At 47.7% G+C, this 22245-nt stretch overlaps 2 protein-coding genes and 1 pseudogene across 2 annotated transcripts; all 3 read left to right on the top strand.

Annotated features, from left to right (window-relative positions):
- Positions 1-6420: 6420 nt before the first annotated feature.
- On the top strand, positions 6421-9976 carry LOC140419106 (uncharacterized). Its single transcript, XM_072502863.1, has 2 exons — positions 6421-6445; positions 8296-9976. The coding sequence occupies exon 2, from the start codon at positions 8405-8407 to the stop codon at positions 9272-9274; it is 870 nt and encodes a 289-aa protein (XP_072358964.1). The 5' UTR covers positions 6421-6445; positions 8296-8404; the 3' UTR covers positions 9275-9976.
- Positions 7695-21878, top strand: LOC140419105 (BTB/POZ domain-containing protein 17-like). Its single transcript, XM_072502862.1, has 2 exons — positions 7695-7908; positions 15310-21878. Exon 2 carries the CDS (start codon positions 20142-20144, stop codon positions 21087-21089), a length of 948 nt encoding a protein of 315 aa, XP_072358963.1. The 5' UTR covers positions 7695-7908; positions 15310-20141; the 3' UTR covers positions 21090-21878.
- LOC140419107 (uncharacterized) lies at positions 13134-14692 on the top strand (annotated as a pseudogene).
- Positions 21879-22245: the final 367 nt, after the last annotated feature.

Genomic DNA, 22245 nt, shown 5'->3' with positions numbered 1-22245 from the left:
GTTCAATTCTGGTCGCCACACTACCAGAAGGATGTGGGGGCTTTAGAGAGGGTGCAGAAGAGATTTACCAGAATGTTGCCTGGTATGGAGGGCATAAGCTATGAGGAACGATTGAATAAACTCGGTTTGTTCTCACTGGAACGAAGGAGGTTGAGGGGCGACCTGATAGAGGTATACAAAATTATGAGGGGCATAGACAGAGTGGATAGTCAGAGGCTTTTCCCCAGGGTAGAGGGGTCAATTACTAGGGGGCATAGGTTTAAGGTGAGAGGGGCAAAGTTTAGAGTAGATGTACGAGGCAAGTTTTTTACGCAGAGGGTAGTGGGTGCCTGGAACTCACTACCGGAGGAGGTAGTGGAGGCAGGGACGATAGGGACATTTAAGGGGCATCTTGACAAATATATGAATAGGATGGGAATAGAAGGATACGGACCCAGGAAGTGTAGAAGATTGTAGTTTAGTCGGGCAGTATGGTCGGCACGGGCTTGGAGGGCCGAAGGGCCTGTTCCTGTGCTGTACATTTCTTTGTTCTTTGTTCTTTGTTTGTTCTAAAGTGATTCCTTTTTATTCTTAGGTTGTGCCCCCGGGTCCTTGTCTCCCCTGCTAATGGAAACAACATCCCTACATCCACCCTATCTAAGCCATTCATTATCTTGTAAGTTTCTATTAGATCTCCCCTCAACCTCCTAAACTCCAATGAATATAATCCCAGGATCCTCAGACGTTCATCATATGTTAGGCCTACCATTCCTGGGATCATCCGTGTGAATCTCCGCTGGACCCGCTCCAGTGCCAGTATGTCCTTCCTGAGGTGTGGGGCCCAAAATTGCTCACAGTATTCTAAATGGGGCCTAACTAATGCTTTATAAAGCTTCAGAAGTACATCCCTGCTTTTATATTCCAAGCCTCTTGAGATGAATGACAACATTGCATTTGCTTTCTTAATTACGGACTCAACTTACAAGTTTACCTTTAGAGAATCCTGGACTAGGACTCCCAAGTCCCTTTGCACTTCAGCATTATGAATTTTGTCACCGTTTAGAAAATAGTCCATGCCTCTATTCTTTTTTGTCTGTTTCGTCTTTGGGGGAAAAGGTTAAAAATCACTGTGATTGGAAAAGCACCGAGACACAGACATCTAAGTCATTTTCCACAGTTAGCTGGAACTGAGCTTTAACCAATCACAGAGCATGAAATTAAATTGCAGCATTTACATCAGAGAGAGGCCGTACTCAGGCTTCAACTGATGATCCAAGCTGGAGAGAGATAAGGACATTCGCACCAAAGGAATAAAGAAGCAGCAATTGGACATTCAGCCCCGTGAGCCTGTTCCACCATTTAATAACATCACGGCTGATCTGATAGTGATGTAAAATCTGCATCCCACCTACACCTGATAACCTGTCAATAACTATGAAGAAACCATGGAAGTGTGGGGACTGTGGGAAAGGATTCAATTCCCCGTCTGAATTGGAAACTCATCGACGTGTTCACACTGGGGAAAGGCCATTCATCTGCTCTGTGTGTGGGAAGGGATTCACTATGTTATCCAACCTCATCACACACCAGCATGTTCATACTGACCAGAGACCGTTTAAATGTGCTGACTGTGAGAAGAGCTTTAAAAGCAGAAAGGATTTACTGTTCCACCAACGCAGTCATACTGGGGAAAGGCCGTTCACGTACTCCGTGTGTGGGAAGGGATTCACTCAGTCATCGAACCTCCGGACACACCAACGTGTTCACACTGATAAGAAATCTTTCAAATGTTCTGACTGTGAGAAGAGCTTTAAAAGTAAAAGGTGTTTAATGATACATCAACGCACTCACACTGGGGAGAGGCCGTTCACCTGCTCTGTGTGCGGGAATGGATTCACTTGTTCATCCCGGCTTCTGATTCATCAATCTGTTCACACTGACCAGAGACCTTTTAATTGTTCTGACTGTGAGAAAACATTTAAAAGCAAAAGGGATCTTGTGAAACACCAACGCATTCACACTGGGGACAGGCCATTCACCGGCTCCAAGTGTGGGAAGGGATTCACTCGGTCAGCCCACCTTCTGAGACACCATCGAGTTCACACTAGGGAGAGACCATTCAGCTGCCCTATGTGTCGGCAGGAATTCAATGTTTCATCCAACCTTCTGCAACATCAGCGAGTTCACACTGGACAGAGACCGTACTCTTGCCCCATGTGTGACAAGAAATTCACTCAGTCATCCCACCTGAATACACACCAACTTGTTCCCACTTGTTCAGAAACCTTTTAAATGTTGCGACTGTGAAAAGGGATTTAAAAGTAAACCGAATCTGCTGAAACACCAGCGAGTTCACACTGAAACAGAATCATAGCATTTACAGTGCAGAAGGAGGGCATTCAGCCCATTGAGTCCGCACCGGCCCTTGGAAAGTGAACCCTACTGAAGCCCATACCTCCACCATAACTCCATAACCCCACCAACCTTTTTGGACACGAAGGGCAATTTAGCCTGGAAAATCCACCTAACCTGCACATCTTTGGACTGTGGAGGGAAACCGGAGCACCTGGAGGAAACCCACACAGGCACGGGAAGAACGTGCAGACTCCATGCAGACAGTGGCCAAAGCCGGGAATTGAACCAGGGACCCTGGAGCTGTGAAGCAACAGTGCTAACCACTGAGCTACCATGCTGACCACACATGGGAGCGGTGCTGGGGAGTCACTGGGAGAGGCTGTTCAACTGCTCCACGTGTGGGAGGAGATTCACTCAGCCAAACAACCTGCACAGCAGGTTCACAGGCAACAGCAGGGTTTGGATTCAGCTGTTGTTGCTGCTGTTAGTCACATCCAGGACTGAATGATGCCTGGACGCCTGTTTCCAGTGGGGCTCCACAGTTTTCCGGTATATATCAATGATTTAGACTGAAACGAATGCACCAGGATTATACAAAAGTTGCTCATGTGTTTTAGACAATGAGGGAGAAAGCCATGGACTGGGCCAGGTGGACAGAAAAGTGGTAAATGGAAATTTAGATAATGAGAGGTTACTAATGTTAATAATGAAATAAATAAAGACATGGCAGGACATCCCAGCCCAGTGGAATACACATCCAGTTCCATGTGGGAAAACCAGGGCACTTCCATTATGCTGGAAATGTCATCAGCTGGAGCAGCAGGAAGCAAAGGGGATTGGTCCAGGGGTATTTTTGTGACCAGAAGACTGTTTCCAGCGGAGTTCTGGATTGTTCAGGACAAGATTCCAAGCTTTGTGTGTTATACAGGAATGATTTAGACTTCAACAAAGGGTCATGGTTGAGACATTTGCAGTGTTGTGGTTGACAGTGAGGAATAAAGTTGTAGACTACAGGAAGCTATCGGTAGACTGATCAGCTGGACAGCAAAGAAGCAAATGGAGATCAATCTGGAGGAGTGTGAGGTTATAAATACACTTGTGGTTCGTGTACAAGGACACACAGATCCTTCTCTACTGTGGTATTTATTCTGCAGTCTCTCTATTTAAATTATTATTATTCCCAACTTAACTTTATTATAGGACAACTTCACTTTTTCCCCAAATTATACTTTGGGCGGGATTCTCCCAGCCCCGGGCCGGAGAATCCCCGCAATCGCGCCCCGACGCCGGCATGAGATTCTCCACTCTGCGGAGAATTGACGCCGGCGCGTTTGGCACGGCGCCGGTTAAGGCCGCTGCATGCGGCCGGGCCAACGATTCTCTGGCCCGCATGGGCCAAGTGGCCGCTCTGAAAAGGTAGTCCCGCTGGCACCGTCCACACCTGCTCGCAGTCGGCGGGAACTCTGCGCTCAGGATCAGGGGTGCGGCCTGTGGGGGAGGGGTAGGGGGCTCTGACCCTGGGGGGGGGGGGGGGGGGGGGGGCTCCGGGGAGAAACTGTGGGAATGTGGGGACTATGGGAAGGGATTTTATATGCCATCCCAGCCAGTAGTTCATCAGTGCACTCACACTGGGCAGACGCTTTTCATGTGCTCTGATTATGGAAAGGGATTCACACACTCATACCACTTGCAGACACACCAACATATTCACGCTGGGGAGAGGCTGTTCACCTTCTCCCAATGTAGCAAGGGATTTGCTCATTCCTCCAATCTGTTGAGAGACCAGTGAGTTCACACTGGGAGAGACCATTTAAATGCCCAGACTGTGAAGAGTGTTATAAAGATTCTGGGGAACTGATGTCCCATTATCATGTTCACACTTAAGAGAGACCATTCAGATGCTCTCACTGTATCATAGAATTTACAGTTCAGAAAGAGGTCATTTGGCCCATCGAGTCTGCACTGGCCCTTGGAAGGTGCACCTGACTTAAGCCTATACCTCCACCCTAACCCCGTAAACCAGTAACCCCACCTAAACCTTTTGGACAATAAGGGCAATTCAAAATGGCCAATCCACCTAACCTGCACATCTTTGGACTATGGGAGGAAACCGGAGCACCTGGAGGAAACACACAGAAATACGGGGAGAATGTGCAGACTCCGTACAGACAGTGACCCAAGCCAGAAATCGAACCTGGGACCCTGGAGCTGTGAAACAACAGTGCTAACCACTGTGCTACTGTGCTGCCCAATCAGCAGCTTACCACTCAAAGGTCTGGGTTCAGACAATCGTCTCACCTCACTGTACAGCAGCGTCTTCACACAGGGGAGAGGCCATTCACCTGCTCCCAGTATGGGAGGGGATTCACTCAGATTCCAACCTACTGATGCACCAGCAAGTTCACAAGTAACTTCAGTGATTGGATTGTTTTGCGAATCACAGCCTGGACTGAACCATATTCATTGGGGTCTGTTTCTCCCACAAGCCCCGAAAGATGTGCTTATTAGGTGAATTGGACATTCTGAATTCTCCCTCTGTATACCCGAACAGGGGCCGGAATGTGGCGACTAGGCGATTTTCACAGTAACTTCATTGCAATATTACTATAAGCCAACTTGTGACAATAATAAAGATTATTATTATGATGATGTTCATAAACTCCAACCCTGTTGTAAGAAATTAAATTCTGAATAAAAATCAAGTCAAATCAGTTTGTGTTAATCATAGTTACTCAATGGGCGGCACATTAACACAGAGTTAGCACTGTGGCTTCACAGCGCCAGGGATTCGGGTTTAATTCCTGGCTTGGGTCACTGTGCGGCGTCTGCACGATCTACCCGTGCCTTTGTGGGTTTGCTCCAGGTGCTCCGGTTTCCTCCCACAAGTCCCGAAAGACGTGCTTGTTAGGTGAATTGGACATACTGAATTCTCCCTCAGTGTACCCAAACAGGCGCCGGAATGTGACAACACGGGGCTTTTCACAGTAACTTCATTGCAATGTTAATGTAAGCCTACTTGTGACAATAATAAAGATTATCATTATTATGACTGTGGAATTAATTGGATGAATCTTCCAAAGAGCCAGCACTGGTATAATGGGCTAAATAGTTTCCATCTTTGCTGTATCGTTCCACAGAATAATTAATATTCAATGGGACCAGCAGTAAGCCATTCAGCCTTTCAAGGCTGCTCCTCCATTTAATAAAAAAATGACTGATCCAACACTAAGTCCATTTTCCTGCCTTCTCTCCATAACCCTGATTTCCCTAAATTATTAAAAACCTATTGATCTCAGCCCTGAAAATGTTCAAGGACATCCACCCAATATTTACCCTGTCTAACCCTCTAAAAATCTTATATGTTTCAGTCATATCATTTCTCACACTTCTGCACTCCTGGGAGTACAGACTCAACTTGTTTAATCTTTCCTCATATGGAAATGTCTCCCTACCCGGGATCATTGGTGTAAATCTCCTCTATACTGCCTCCAATGATATATCTTTCCTTAAATGAGGGGACCAAATCTCCCTTGAATAAGCACCCGCATCACATTTGCCTTCCCTATTTCCTTCTGCTCCTCTATGCTAGCTTTCTGAGCTTCATGAACAAGAACCCCAAGTCCCTTTGGGCTACAGCTTTCTGCAGTCTCACCATTTAAACAAGAATCCGACTTCTCATTCATTCTTCCAAAATGAACAACTCACATTTTCCCTCATTGAATTCAGCCATTGAGTTTAGCATCAGTAAATAGAGGAGAGGAACCAGTGACTGTCGGATTGACGCAGACAGACTTAGCACCCTGAGAGAAGGAGTCAGGGAAAAGTTGGAAAAAGTTCAAAAAACGAATCATGTACCGACAAGAAAATAACGGTCTTTTAGGAATGGAATACAACAGCGCAGATATTCACAAGAATGTAGGTGTTGTATTTATTAATTTCTTTGAATGGCGTAACAAAATTTGTTTCCTTTTGTTTGGATACTTCAATGGCGCTGCTGTTACCCAACATTCCCTGCGGGTGTGAATGTGCCCTATTCACTGAGGGAGGCCAATACGCAGGCGCAGTGCTGAACTCTCCGGAACATGCGCAGTGTCACCTTGCTCAGAGGCGGGTGAGTGCGGGAGAGGTTTTTGTTAATGGGAGAGAGCGGGCGGGGCGGAGGGAGGAATGGAGCCGGGAGGTGAGGGTGGGGAGGGAGCGGAGGCTTCATAAACACCGGGTGTAGGCCCCAAACCCAAATATGACCCAGCAGGTCCGGAGTTTGTATATCGGAGGCTTTTTCCTGAGAATAGGCCCAGGTTTAAAAAGCATCTTGTTTCAGCAGGAGCAGTGCGCATGCGGGACTATTTGTTCACGTAGTGCAGTGGGCTGGGCTTCAGGGTCCCAGTGACCTGGGGCGAAATTCTCCCGAAACGGCGCGGTGTCCGCCAACTGGCGCCCAAAACGGCGCCAATCAGACGGGCATCGCGCCGCCCCAAATCTTTGGGGGCTGAGCCCCAACATTGAGGGGCTAGGCCGGCGCCGGAGGAATTTCCGCCCCGCCAGCTGGTGGAAACGGCCTTTGTTGCCCCGCCAGCTGGCGCGGAAATGACATCTCCGGGAGGCGCATGCGCGGGAGCGTCAGCGGCCGCTGACAGTTTCCCGCGCATGCGCAGTGGGGAGAGTCTCTTCCGCCTCCGCCATGGTGGAGACCGTGGCGGAGGCGGAAGGGAAAGAGTGTCCCCACGGCCCGCGGATCGGTGGGCCCCGATCGTGGGCCAGGCCACCGTGGGGGCACCCCCCGGGGCCAGATCGCCCCGCGCCCCCCCCCAGGACCCCGGAGCCCGCCCGCGCCGCCTTGTCCCGCCGTTCAAAAGGTGGTTTAATCCACGCCGGCGGGACAGGCAATTTATCGGCGGGACTTCGGCCCATCCGGGCCGGAGAATCCAGCGGGGGGCCCGCCAACCGGCGCGACGCGATTCCCGCCCCCGCCGAATATCCGGTGCCGGAGGCTTCAGCAATCGGCGGGGGCGGGATTCACGCCAGCCCCAGGCGATTCTCCGATCCGGCGGGGGGTCGGAGAATGATGCCCCAGGAGAGAGAATTTCTGACTCGTTGATCTCAATCTGCTAATGGATGGGAAATGCCTCAACGAGTAAATAACGGCTGATTATAGGAGGGTGATTGAGGTGGCAGAATGGACGTGGGGGCTCCATAAACACCCTGTGGAGATGGCAGAATAAAATTAAGAATCTAATGTTTAATTGGGGGGGGGCAACATCTGGGTGACTGACATTTTGGGGGGGGGCAGGAGTGCGCATGCGTACTGTCAGCAGGAGAAGAAAATGTTGTGAATTTCTCTTCTAGACTGACAGTAATGGATTCTGGAAACTCCTTTTACTGGAGGTTAGAAGGGGAGGATTTACACAAAGCAAACTCAAACCAAGAGAAATGTTTTTCTCTTCTGAATTTTTAATCCTGGACTGACAGTGATGACTTTTTACAGGACATTAGGAAAGCAGAATTTTAAGCTGAAAAACTCACCGAAGATTCACTTCAAAACCTGAGAGTAACTCAGTTTATTCGTACCTGAATGTAAGTGTTTCTGTTTTATTTGTGGTTCAAGATTTAAACATCTGTGTAGCTGGAAATCGGGTGGAGCAAGATTTGCAAACAAGGATGTTGCTTAACTGGGGCCCTGTGTAGATCAGTGAGAACAGGGGTGATGAGTGAGTGAGTGGGACTCAGTTCAGGGGGCATGGCAGCAGAGATTTGGATGAACTCAAGTTTGGCAGGTTTCCTACCCTAAACAACATCACTGAACCAGTTTGGTTTTTACAACAATACAGCAGTTTTTATGGTCACTTTTTCCTAGTGTCTGCCCCACAAATGACCAGATTCATCAGCTCAATTTTACAACCTGCCTTTGTCTCTTTGTAGGTTTGCACTGACACCTTTTTCTGGTTTTAATCAATTTCACAGGGTGTTAGAAAGAGACAATTTGCAGTTTGGAAACTCGAATCCAATATCACAACAGGATCTGATTGAGTCGCCCAATTTTTCGTAACCTGAATATCTTTGGATTTTGAATATGGAAGGAGAAAGCACCATTCGCAGTTGGGAGAAACTGAACACATGCTCTGTGTGTGAACGAGACTTCAGCCAATTGTCTGACCTCTTGAACCACAAGTGCAGACACAACGGGGAGAAAGCATGGACATGTGGAGACTGTGGGAAGGGATTCAAATATCCAGTTGAGCTGGAAACTCATTGGCGCAGTCACACTGGGGAGAGACCGTTCACCTGCTCCATGTGTGGGAAGGGATTCAGTCTGTCTTGCAACCTGTTGGCTCACCAGCGTGTTCACTCTGATGAGACACCTTTTAAATGCCCAGACTGCGGCAATTGGTACAAAAGTTCTGGGGAAGTGATGCGCCATCAACGTATTCACAGTGGCGAGAGACCATTCAGGTGCTCTGACTGTGGGACTGGGTTCAGGCAATTATCTGACCTCACTGTACACCAGCGAATTCACACTGGAGAGAGCCCGTTTACCTGCAACGAGTGTGGGAAGGGATTCAGTTGGTCGTCACGCCTGATGACACACCAGCGAATTCACACTGGAGAGAGACCATTCTCCTGCTCTGTTTGTGGGAAGGGATTTACTAATTCCTCAGCCCTGCTGAAACACCAGCGAGTTCACACTGGGGAAAGGCCATTCACCTGTTCTGTGTGTGGGAAGGGATTCACTGGATCAACCGACCTGCTGGAACACCAGCGTATTCACAGCGGGGAGAGACCATTTGGCTGCTCCACGTGTGGGAAGAGATTCACTCAGTCATCAACCCTGCTGCCACACCAGCGAGTTCACACTGGGGAGAAGCCATTCACCTGCTCCATATGTCAGAAGGGATTTGCTCACTCATCCACCCTGCTGAGACACCAGCGAGCTCACAAATAACTGTTTTGATAGAATTTTGCTGTTTATCCATTTGTCCTTCAGGGTTTGTTTCGGAGTTTAAGAAAGTCCAGCCCTGTTCTAGGAATGAATATTCCGGTTAAAAGTCAAATCAGTTCTGTGCTGAGCACACAGTGTGTTAGGTCTTTTTAATATCTCCAACACAAGTTAGTTCCTTTTGAAGGGATCTCCCTCTCCCCTCTATTCCCTATCCTCCCCTCCAAAAAGACAGAGGAGCCTTGAGTTCTTTGAGGATATAATAAGCAGGGTGGATAAAGGAAACCAGTAGATGTGTGTTTGGATTTCCAAAGGCTTTCAGTAATGTATCACAAAGAAGGTTACTGCATAAGATAGGAACTCATGGTGTTGTGGGTGATATATTCGCACAGATCGAGGTCTGGGTAACTAACAGAAAAGAGTGAGTTGGGATAAATGAGTCATTTTCAAATTGGCACACACTAACTAATGGACTGCCCCTGGGATCAGTGTTGTGGCCACAACTATCTAGATCTATGTTAATGACTTAGAACCATAGCAGTTGTACAGTGCAGAAGGAGGCCATTCAGCCCTTCAAAACTGCACCAACTCTCTGAAAGAGCACCCTACCTAGGCCAATCCCCCACCCTATCCCCATAACCCGCACATCTTTGGACACTAACGGGAAATTTAGCATTGCCAATGAAATGAAAATGAAAATCACTTATTGTCACAAGTACGCTTCAATGAAGTTACTGTGAAAAGTCCCTAGTCACCACATTCCGGCGCCTGTTCGGGGAGGCTGTTACGGGAATTGAACCGTGCTGCTGGCCTGCCTTGGTCTGCTTTCAAAGCCAGCGATTTCGCCCTGTGCTAAACAGCCTCTATCCACCTAACCTACACATCTTTGGGTGATGGAACAAATTGTATTGGAACTAAATTTGCTAATGGACATGGCAGTGCTTGTTGAGAGAGCAGTTAATAAAACAGAAAGTATTGTAGGCTTTATTATTAGGGGCATTGAGTACACAGTAAGGAAGTCATAGACATGGAACATACAGTGCAGAAGGAGGCCATTCGGTCCATCGAGTCTGCACCGACCCACTTAAGCCCTCACTTCCACCCTATCCCTGTAACCCAATAACCCCATCTAACAGTTTTGGACACTAAGGGCAATTTGGCCTGTCCAATCCACCTAACCTGCAAGTCTCTGGACTGTGGGAGGAAACCGGAGCACCCGGAGGAAACCCATTCAGACACAGGGAGAAAGTGCAGACTCTGCACAGACAGTGACCCAGCGGGGAATCGAACCTGGGACCGTGGCGCTGAGAAGCCCCAGTGCTGACCAATGTCTTACCGTGCTGCCCTACATTTGTCCGGATCAAACTCCATCTGCCATCTCTCCGCCCAAGTCTCCAAACGATCTAAATCCTGCTGTATCCTCTGACAGGCCTCATCGCTATCCGCAATTCCACCAACGTTTGTGTCATCCGAAAACTTACTAATCAGACCATTACATTTTCCTCCAAATCATTTATATATACTACAAAGAGCAAAGGTCCCAGCACTGATCCCCGCGGAACACCACTAGTCACAACCCTCCAAACAGAAAAGCACCCTTCCCTGCTACCCTCAGTCTTCTATGACCTAGCCAGTTCTCTATCCATCTTGCCAGCTCACCTCTGATCCCGTGTGATTTCACCTTCTGTACCAGAGTACCAAGAGGGACCTTGTCAAATACCTTACTGAGGTCTATGTAGACAACATCCACTGACCTACCCTCATCAGTCATCTTCGTCACTTCCTCGAAAAACATGATCAGTTAGTGAGACTCGACCTCCCGTTCACAAAACAATGCTGCCTCTCGCTAACAAGTACACTTGCTTCCAAATGGGAGTAAATCCTGTCTCGAAGAATCCTCTCCAATAATTTCCCAAGCACTGTTGTAAGGCGGCTCATCAGCCTGTAATATCCTGGATTATACTTGCTACCCTTCTTGAACAAAGGAACAACATTAGGTATGCTCCAGTCCTCTGGGACCTCACCTGTAGCCGGTGATGATACAACTATTTCTGTCAAGACCCCAGCAATTTCCTCCCTCAGTATTCTGGGGTAGATCCCATGAGGCCCTTGGGAGATATCGAGCTGGATGGTTTCAAGGCGCCCAAAATCTTTTCCTTTTTGATCTCACTGTGACCCAGAATATCTACACGCCCTTCCGCAGATTCATCATCCACCCAGTCATTCTCTAGGGGCTGTTTAGCACAGGGCTAATTCGCTGGCTTTGAAAGCAGACCAAGGCAGGCAAGCAGCATGGTTCAATTCCCGTACCAGCCTCCCCGAACAGGCGCCGGAATGTGGCGACTAGGGGCTTTTCACAGTAACTTCATTTGAAGCCTACTTGTGACAATAAGCGATTTTCATTTCATTTATTTGGTGAATACTGATGCAAAGTACTAATTTAGTACGTCGCTCATTTCATCTGGCTCCATTCATTGATTCCCCCCCCTGTCATTGAGTGGGTCAACCCTTTCCCTGGCTACCCTCTTGCTCTCTATATATGTATAAAAAGCCTTGTGTTTTTCCTTAATCCTGTTTGCCAATGACTTTTCGTGACCTTTTAGCCCTCCTGAATCCTTGATTAAGTTCCTGCTGAGTTTGTCCAGTGTTTGCTCTTTGTATTTGAGATTTTCAGCAACGACAGTCTTTTGCTTTTATTTTATAGCAGCCAATGGTCACTGAATCTATTCTAGATATAGAGATGGACCAATTAAACATTGAATTGTATTGGGGGACGTATTGGGTGCGCAGGTTGGTCCCTTGTATTGGGGGACGTACTGGGTCTGCAGGTTGGTCCCTGGCCTCCGGGATAGATTACTGTGGGTAGGCAAAATGTCCAGTTGTAGTTATTCTTCGATCAGCCATGATATTGAATGGCAGAGCAGGCTAGAGGGGCCGAATAACCCACTTCTCCTAATTTGTATGTTGTGCTGCAATAGAATGATTACAATACAGAAGGAGGCCATTTATCCCATTGTGCCCCTGCTGGTTCTCTGCAAGAGCAAATCAGAAAGTCCGATTTCCCCAACCCTTCCCTAGTAGCCCAGCACTTCTATTCCCTTCAGGGGCTTGTCCAATTCCCTTGTGAAAGCCTTTGTTGTTTCAGTTTGAGCTGGAGTGGAGATGGTGTAGATTGTGGTTAAGCTTATCTCAGGGTCACATATTATACTGGCGTTGTGATCTGTCTGTTTCAGTTTCCAGGGAGATGGATGGTCAGTGGGAAGGGAGTGGAGTTTGTGGAAGGGATTGAAGACATTGGCTTTGATCTTCTCAATATTTACTTGAAGAAATTTTCTGCTCATTCTATTCTGGATGCCAGTCAGGTCAGGATGAATGTGACTTTGTGGGAAACTTAGAGGTGATAGTTTTCACATACACCTGTTTTGGGCGGCAGGGTGGAGCAGTGGTTAGCACTGCTGCCTCACGGCACCGAGGACCCAGGTTCAATCCCGGCCCCGGGTCACTCTCCATGTGAAGTTTGCACTTTCTCCACGTGTAAGCGTGGCTCTCACCCCCACAACAAAAAGATGTACAGGGCAGGTGGATTGCCACGCTAAATTGCCCATTTTGGGGAAAAAAGAATTGGGTACCTAAATTTAAAAACTATTGTCCTGGTTTTGCTGGGTAGAGGTTCCGAGTTTGGGTGATTCTATCAAAGATCTGATGGAGTTGTAAGAATATAAAATACTCCCCGGAACACGCCCCCCCCCCCCCCCCCCCCCCCCCCCCCCGCCCGCCTCATCCCCTCTCTCTTTCTGACATGAGGTTAGTGTCGTCTGTAGGTTCCCTGAAGGACATGAGTGAACCAGCTGGGTTTTTCTGACAATCCAGCAGTTTTCATGGTCACTTTTTCCCAGTGCCGGCCCCACAAATGACCAGATTCATTCAGCTCAATTTCACAACCTGCCTTTGTGTTTCTGTGGGTTCTCTCTCACTCCCTATTTTCGGTTTTAAATCAATTTCACAGGGTATCAGAAAGGGACAATTTGCAGCCAGAAAACTCAAACCAAGCATCACATCAGGCTCTGATGAAGTGGTTCAGTATCTCATACTCCGAATATTATCAGAGTTTGAACATGGAAGGAAAAAGCACCGTTCACAGTGGGGAGAAACCGTACACGTGTTCTGTGTGTGGACGAGGTTTCAGCCATTCTTCTGGCCTGTCAAGACACAAGCGCAGTCGCACAGGGAAGCAACCCTGTAAATGTGGGGACTGTGGGAAGGGATTCAATTACCCATCAGAGCTGGAAGCACATCAACACGCTCACACTGGGGAGAGGCCATTCACCTGCCCCGTGTGTGGGAAAGGATTTACAAAGTCAAACAACCTTCCAAAACACCAGCGGACTCACACTGGAGAGACCTTTCAAATGCTCAGACTGTGAGAAGTCCTTTAAAAGCTCCAGTGAACTTATGTCCCATCAACGTGTTCACAGTGACAAGAGACCATTCAGGTGCTCTCACTGCGGGACTAGGTTCAGATGGTCATCTCAACTTACAGTACACCAGCGAGTTCACACTGGGGAGAGACCATTTACCTGCTCCGAGTGTGGGAAGGCATACATTCATTCATTCCACCTGCTGACACATGAGCGAGTTCACTCTGGGGAGAAACCACTCACCTGCTCCATGTGTGGAAAGGGATTCACTACCTTATCAAACTGGCTGATACACCAGCGCACTCACACTGGGGAGAGGCCATTCACCTGTACCATGTGTGGGAAGGGATTGATTCAGTCATCTGCCCTGCTGATACACCAGCGCACTCACACTGCGTCTGGCCCATTCACCTGTTCCAAGTGTGGGAAGAGAGTCACTACCTTATCCAATCTGTAGACACACCAGCGTGTTCACACGGGGGAGAGTCCATTCACCTGCTTTGTGTGTAAGAAGAGATTCACTCACTCATCCGCCCTGCTGAGACACCAGCGACTTCACGAGTAACGGCAGTGATTGAACTTTGCTGTTAATCACATCCAGGTCTGAACCATGTTCATTGGAGGATGTTTCTGCCGTTGTTAATAAACTCCAGCCCAATTATTGTAGTTAATATAATGGATAAAAGTGAAAAAAGTCAACTTTCTATTTCACACACATCATGTTGAATCTTTTTAATATCTCGAAGACAAGTTAGGTCCTTTTGAAATGTTCTCCCTCTCCTGTCTCCTCCATCCTCCCCTCCAATAAGTGTGAGACAATCCAATCAGCTGCCTCTGCTAGTTTCCTCACTTCCACCAATCCACCCGGACAAATATCTCTCTGTGTCCAACTCCTCCAGCCAGCCACCCCACACACAGTGAGTTCATACTGCAGAGAGAGGGTTTAAATGCTGAGACTGATAAGAGCTGTAAAACCCACATTCACTGATGGTTCACCAGTGCATTCACTCCGGTTCCACTCCATTCATCTGCTCTCAGTGCAGGAAGATGTTCAGCCGATTGTCCATCCTGCAGCAACACCAGTGAGTTCACACCAGGGAAAGGTCATTCACCTGCTCCATGTGTGGGGAGGGATTCACTGAGTAATTCAACCAGGGTGTCATAGAGGTAGCGGTCCCTGCAGAATGCTGACTGGGGTGGTGAGTAGATCTGTTTCATGGTGGCATCGTGCTGGATTTGACAGAAATGGCAGATGATCCTTTTAATGCGGAGGCTGCTGGGGTGAAAAGGGAAGACAAAGGGGCAAACTTTTCACCCATAATCTTATTGAATGGCAAAGCAGTCCTGATGGAGCGAGTGGCCTACTTCTGCTCCCATTTCCTGTGATCTCCGAGTCTAGGACAAGAGGTAGTCAGCATGGATCTGTCCATCAGCTTGAATCAGCACCTTCAGGAGAATTGCGAGTGTATATATTGCAGGGGGGAAACGAGGGAGACCGTGTGGTCTGGAGATTAGCAGATTTTGAAGATTGAAGAAGGAAAGAATGTTCCACAGGAACTAGAATTGTCTGTTCTGCATTTCTATCCTGTTCTCACGAATTAATTTTGTAAATTCCTTTCACAGGATATTAGAAGTGAGGATTTGCAGACAGAAATCTCAAACCAAACATCAAGACAAGATCTGACAGTTATTCGATTCATCAGGACATGAATATCATCGGCTTTTGCATCTACAATGAGAAATGTTTGTGTGTTCTGTCTGCTTCAAAGGGTTACAAACATCAGTGTGACTGGAAAAGCCCCGAGATACACCCACACCCGAGTGAGTGTTCCAGTGAACTGACTGTGGAAACATCAGTGTGACTGGAAAAGCACCGAGATAAACCTACACCCGAGTGAGTGTTCCAGTTTACTGACTGGAAAGAGCTTCAACCAGTTACACAGCCTCAAAATCATCACACAATTCACAGCGGGGAGAGACCTCACACGTGACGAGGCTTCAACTGATTATCCAACCTGGAGACACAGCCACCGACATGGAGAAACCGTGGAAATGTGGAGACTGTGGGAAGGGATTCCGTGCTCCCTGTGAGCTGGAAACCCATCGGCGCAGTCACAGCGGAGAGAGGCCGTTCACCTGCTCAGTGTGTGGGAAAGGATTAATTGATTCATCCACCCTGCAGAGGCACCAGCGAGTTCACACTGGGGTGAGGCCATTCTCCTGCCCTGAGTGTGGGAAGTGATTCAGTGATTCATACAACCTGCTGACACACCAGCGGGTTCACACTGGGGAGAGGCGGTTCTCCTGCCCTGAGTGTGGGAAGGGATTCGCACGGTCATCCGCCTTGCGGAATCACCAGAGATTCCACACAGGTGAGGGGTTGTTCACCTGCTCCGAGTGTGGGAAGGGATTCATTCACTCATCCCTCCTGCTGAAACACCAACACATTCACACCGGGGAGAGACCGTTCACCTGCTCGGAGTGTGGGAAGGGATTCACTCAGTTATCGAGCCTGGTGAAGCACCGTCACATTCACACTGGGGAGAGACCATTCATCTGCTCCACGTGTGGAAAGGGATTAACTCAGTCGTCTAGTCTGTTGGAACAACAAGGCACCCAAAGCAATGAGAAACATTTTAAATGCTCTGACTGTGGGAGTTGCTTTCTAAACACTGCACTGATGGACCATCATGCAGACATTCACACTGAGGAGAGACCGTTCAGCTGCTGTCACTGCACAAAGAGATTTAGAATGTCGTACGATCTACTGAGACATCAGAGAGTTCACACCGGGGAGAAGCCATTCACCTGCCCAGTGTGTGGGAAAGGATTTGGTGATTCATCCAACCTGCAGAGACACCAGCGAGTTCACACTGGGGAGAAGCCATTCACCTGCACTGAGTGTGGGAAGGGATTCACTCAGTCATCCCACTTACAGACACACAAGCGCATTCACAATGGGGAGAGGCCATTCATCTGCTGCATGTGTGGGAAGGGATTCAGAGATTTATCCAACTTGCTGAGACATCAGCGAGTTCACAATGGAGAGATTCGGTCACCTGCTCTGTGTGTGGGAAGGGATTCACTTGTTCATCCAACCTGCTGAGACACCAAGGCAGTCACACCGATTATAGAGACTTTTTCGATGGTCTTGCCAATGTACCACGCCTCGGGACATCCTTTCCTACAGCGTATGAGGTGGACATCGTTGGCCGAGTCGCACAAGAATGTGCCCTGTACCTGGTGGGTGGTGTTCTCGCGTGTAATGGGGTATCCATGTCAATGATCTGACATGTCTTACAGAGGTTGTGACAACAGATGAATGGACATTGCGTGACACTCGCCAGGCAGGAATGTTCCCTTCCAGTCGGGGAGCACTTCAGCAGTCAAGGGCATTCGGCCTCTGATCTTCGGGTAAGTGTTCTCCGAGACGGCCTTCAGGATGCGTGATGACGCAGAATCGCCGATCAGAAGCTGATAGCAAAGTTCCGGATGCATGAATACGGTCTCAACCGGGACCTTGGATTCATGTCACATTACATTCACCCCCACCATCTGGCCTGGGCTTCCGAAATCCTGTCAACTGTTCTGGCTTGAGACAATTCACACCTCTTTAACCTGTGATTATCACTCTCTCCTGTTGTGCCGCCTGGACCTGCAAAGACTGAATTCCTTGCCAAGACTCCCATTCAAAGTATCATCTTACATCATTAACTTTGTCTATATATGTGTTTGTGGAACCCACCTCTTCATTCACCTGTGGAAGGAGCTGTGCTCAGAAAGCTAATGATTTGAAACAGACCTGTTGGACTTAAACCTGGTGTTGTAAGACTTCTTACTGTGCTCACCCCGGTCCAATGTCGGCATCTCCACATTTTGTTTTAAGAGGGAGCTCTCTGAAATGTCCACTAATTTTAATCTTCCCCGTAAAATGAAACTGCCTCCAGATATCTACCCTATCGAATCCCCTCAGCATCTTCCATGTTTTTGTAAGATTGTCTCTCATAACTCCCAGTGAGTTCAAGCCCAACTTGTTCAACCTATCCTCATAAGATAAGCCCTTCAACTGAGAAATTAGTCCAGTGAACCATCTCTGAACTGCTTCTAATGCAATTATATATCTATATATGAATTATTCATTTTTCCAATTGGGTGTCAGAACCCAGTGTGAGATTTTGGAGTCTGGAGAGGGTCAAGAGAAGTGATGTTGAGGGAGAGCTGGGTGTTAAACCCACTTCACTGATCCAGATTCTGCTCTTTCCTCCTCCTTTGGCTTGGTAAACATTTTGTTTTGTCTGATATTGCATACCTGTGATGTCCCTCGGGAGTTTTTCTTTCTGTCTTTAAGTTTGTTTTTGAGGGTTTTATGTTGGTAGCTCCTGTGTGGGATGGGTGGAATTTATTGTTCCCGATCACTGGGAAATCGCGTCAGAACCAGGAAGTGAAAGTAAGGAGCTAAAGATTCCTGCCTGCTCTAATAGAGTGTCATTCGTTCAAACGTTTAAATCAGTGGTGAGAACTCTGACTTTACTGTAGCATCTTACTGCAATACAGGTATGGAGTAGGAGAAGCAGAGATAGTGGAAGAGACCGGGATAGAGAGATACAGAGAGTTGGAGAGACAGGAAAGGGAGAGAGAGACATAGCCAGGCAGGTATGGAGGGTGGCACAGTGGTTAGCACTGATGCCGCACAGCTACAGGGCCTCAGGTGACTGTGTGGAGTTTGCACTTTCTCCCCGTGTCTGCGTGCGTTTCCTCCGGGTGCTCCGGTTTCCTCCCACAGTCCAAAGATGTGCAGGTTAGGTGATTGGCCATGATAAATTGTCACTTTGTGTCCAAAAGGTTAGGTGGGGTTACAGGGATAGGGTGGCAGCCTGGGCTTAAGTACGGTGCTCTTTCCAAGGCCAGTACTAGGACTGAGTTTAGGAGGAACTTCTTCACCCAAAGGGTTGTGAATCTATGGAATTCCTTGCCCAGTGAAGCAGTTGAGGCTCCTTCACTAAATGTTTTTAAGATAAAGATACATAGTTTTTTGAAGAATAAAGGGATTAAGGGTTATGGTGTTCGGGCCGGAGAGTGGAGCTAAGTCCACAAAAGATCAGCCATAATCTCATTGAATGGCGGAGTAGGCTCGAGGGGCCAGGTGGCCTACTCCTGCTCCTAATTCTTATGTTCGTATGTACAGACTCAGGGCCGAATGGCCTTCTGCAATGTAAATTCTATGACAGAGAAAAAGACAACCAAAGAGGCAATGATAGAGGGATAGAAAGAGAGTTTGTGACAAAGCACATCAGAGAGACAGACAGAGAATCAATCCTATATCAAACAGGAAGATTGAAATGATACCTTGTACAGGAGGAGAGATTGATGCCTCTTCTTCAGTGAGTCTGGACTTTTATTCTCAACATTCCCGTGAATCTGTGCTGCACCCTCCAAGGCCAATACATATTCTTCCTGTGTTGTGATGCCTTGGACTGAGCACACCCTCCAGATGGATGGAACCAGATCTCTCTATCATTGAAACACAAGGTCAACCTATTTGTAGTCCAGTTCCCCCCCCCCAGGTAAAGGCCAACAATCCATTATCTTGTTACATTATTTTTCTATCTGTCGAGCAGATTTGGATGCTTAAAGTTTTCTGCTTATCCGCTCCTCGCTTCCCAGCATTCAGAATGGAATGTTTGGTCCAATCCCTTAACCTGTCACAATGCACCTTTGTAACTTTCTCCCAGCTTCTGATCCCATCTACTATCTTTTTATAAATTTAGATTACCCAATTCTTTTTGTCCAATGAAGGGGCAATTTAGCATGGCCAATCCACCTGCCCTGCACATCTTTGGGTTGTGGGGGTGAGACCCACGCAGACACGGGGAGAATGTGCACACTCCACACAGACAGTGACCCGGGATCGAACCCGGGTCCTCACTGCAGTATGCAGCAGTGCTAACCACTGCGCCACCCCTTCTTATCCCATCTACATTACTTATTTTTATGCCATCGTAGTGTGATCAACAAACTTAGAAATATGGTCTTTAGTCTTTCACCCAGAGGCAGCACGGTGGCGCAGTGATTAGCACTGCTGCCTCATGGCACCAAGGACCCGGGTTCAGTCACAGTCCTGGGTCACTGTCCGTGTAAAGCTTGCCCATTCTCCCCGTGTCTGCGTGGGTTTCACCCCCATAACCCAAAAGGATGTGCAGGGTAGGTGATTTGGACATGCAAAATTGCCCCTTAATTGGAAAAAAAAAGAATTGGGTATTCCAAATTTATTTTAAAAAGTCTTTCACCCAACTTGTTCAGAAATATAGTGAGTATCTGAGACCCCAGTACAGGTCCCTGGGTGAAGGCTGGGGTAAGGAGGCTCCGTTAGTCACATTCTGCTCTCCATTGGTATCCATTATCCCTGCTCACTGTCTCCTTGCTCCTAGTTAGTTAGTGCTGAACTTCACTGACAGATGATGGATGTCACTGGGCCATTGACGATTCTCGATCAGCAGACCAGCTTCGTGAATGCCCTCTCTGCCCTGTTCAACAAGGAGGATTTCAGCGACATCAAACTGATTGTGAACAAAAAGCTCACACTGAACACCCACAAGTTCATCCTGGTTGTGCGCAGCGATGTCTTCAGGACCCTGTTGGACACTGAGCGTTGGTCGGATGTTAAAGACCAGACTGTCCACCTCACTGAGGAAGAGGAGTGCCTGTATCACTTCCAGCATTTCCTGAGGTATCTCTACAACGGGAGTGTCACCCTCAGCACCGTGAATGTGCTTCCCCTTCACCTCTCAGAAGAGTACAACGTCCAGGAGCTGAGAGATAGCTGCCAGCAGTTATTGTTGGCCAATGTGGCTGCCCTGGGCTCCTCCAACTGTGCCATCACATGGCAGAGATATGCCAAGCTGATTGGCCTGACCCAACTGGAAGAGAAATGCTTCCGGTTTATAGCCTGGAACATTGGCACCATCATAAAGTCCCCAGACTGGTTATTGATGGAACCCCACCAACTCTCTGCTCTCTTCCAAAGGTCGGACCTGGTTGTGGAAGATGAAGTCCTTTTCCAAGCCCTGGTGAGTTGGCTGTCCCTGCATCCTGCCCATACTGAGGAAATGCTGCACCACATTCGCTACCCTATGTTGCCCCCAGAGAAACTGTATGATCTCCAAGCCAGAGGAAGCCTGCCCGAGGCAATCTCCAGCTACCTGCTCCAGGAACGTTTGCTGGTCTACCAAGTGCACCTTTTACCCACGGATGCCATCAGCCAACACCATGATATTACCACCATCCCATTTACCATGAGGCTGTATACGTCAGAAAGTTTCAGCCACGCCTGGGACATCAAAGGATATGGCATGATGGGGAAAACATCTATTCCGGCATCATTATCGAGAGCAATTTCAAACTGAAGACTCGATGGTATGTTACCTTTTCCCCAAAAGGTCAAAGGACGTTAATCCAGCGGCCAAAGGTCAATCGCCCGCGTTCTGAGAATGTTCGGCAGGACGATGACTTTTCCACTCTCTCTGCCTCGGTGAGCAATTGTGACCCAGCTGGTAAGACACATTCTCACAAGCTGAACATTCTGCTTTACCGATGTGTCAATAGCGTGTGGTTTGTGAATGACATGAAGACACTCGAAGTTCCGCACTCGGGGAATGCCCAGATCAAGCATCTGATCCCCTTGTCGGACCGGGAGAACTACATCAGCAATGACACATTGAAGCTGCACCTTATTGGACAAACCATCTGGGAGAAATGTCAGTAGATCCAGGTGAGGTTGAATTGAGGTGTTTAGGTCCTGAAGGGTTTTGATGGAGCGGATGGGGAGAAACTTCCAACCAGCAAGAACCAGAGGATGATCAGATTTCAGATCATCTGCAAAGGAGCAAGTGGCCGGATGAGGAGGTGTTTATTTCAGGCAGAAGTTTTGATCTGGTTGGTGTGCACTGCCTGACTGGGTCACTACTTTCAATAATTACGTTCAAAAAGCAATTGGATACAGACTCAAAGTGGCAAAATTAGAGGTGTAGGAAAAGTGCCCTGGAATGGGATTAACTGGAGAACTATTTCAAAGAGACAACACGCATATGATGGGTCGAATGGTCTTGTGTTGAATGATTCCACAAATCTCTCATCGCTCCACATAACTGAACCCTTGTCTCCTGGTACTTTTCAAATAAAACTAAGATCTCTAATTGTGTGCAAACCCATTACTGTTTGCAAATGTATTCCATAATTCTAACTAATTATTTTCACGATTTATTTTTCAGCATTTTAAAATGTAATTCTAACTGTAATTGCAGATCATTTTTTAAAATAATTCTGACCTTATTAATTATTACATGAAACATATTTAGTTTACCAGGCCCAGTCTTTGTTATTACTACTGAAGACCATGTTTCCATTTATATTACAGGGCTCCGTCTTAGTTATTGTGACATTAGACTCTGTATTGTTTTATATTACAATTTCTCGGGTTAATACTTCAATAGAACACATCTGGACTGGATGGACTACACCCCAGGGTTCTAAAAGAAATAGCGGAGGAGATTGTCAAGGCAT

This window comes from Scyliorhinus torazame, chromosome 5 (assembly GCF_047496885.1).
Source record: "Scyliorhinus torazame isolate Kashiwa2021f chromosome 5, sScyTor2.1, whole genome shotgun sequence".
In the NCBI taxonomy this organism is placed as follows: domain Eukaryota; kingdom Metazoa; phylum Chordata; class Chondrichthyes; order Carcharhiniformes; family Scyliorhinidae; genus Scyliorhinus; species Scyliorhinus torazame.
The sequence above is the reverse complement of the archived record's forward strand: the minus strand, read 5'-3'. Positions and strand labels throughout refer to the sequence as shown.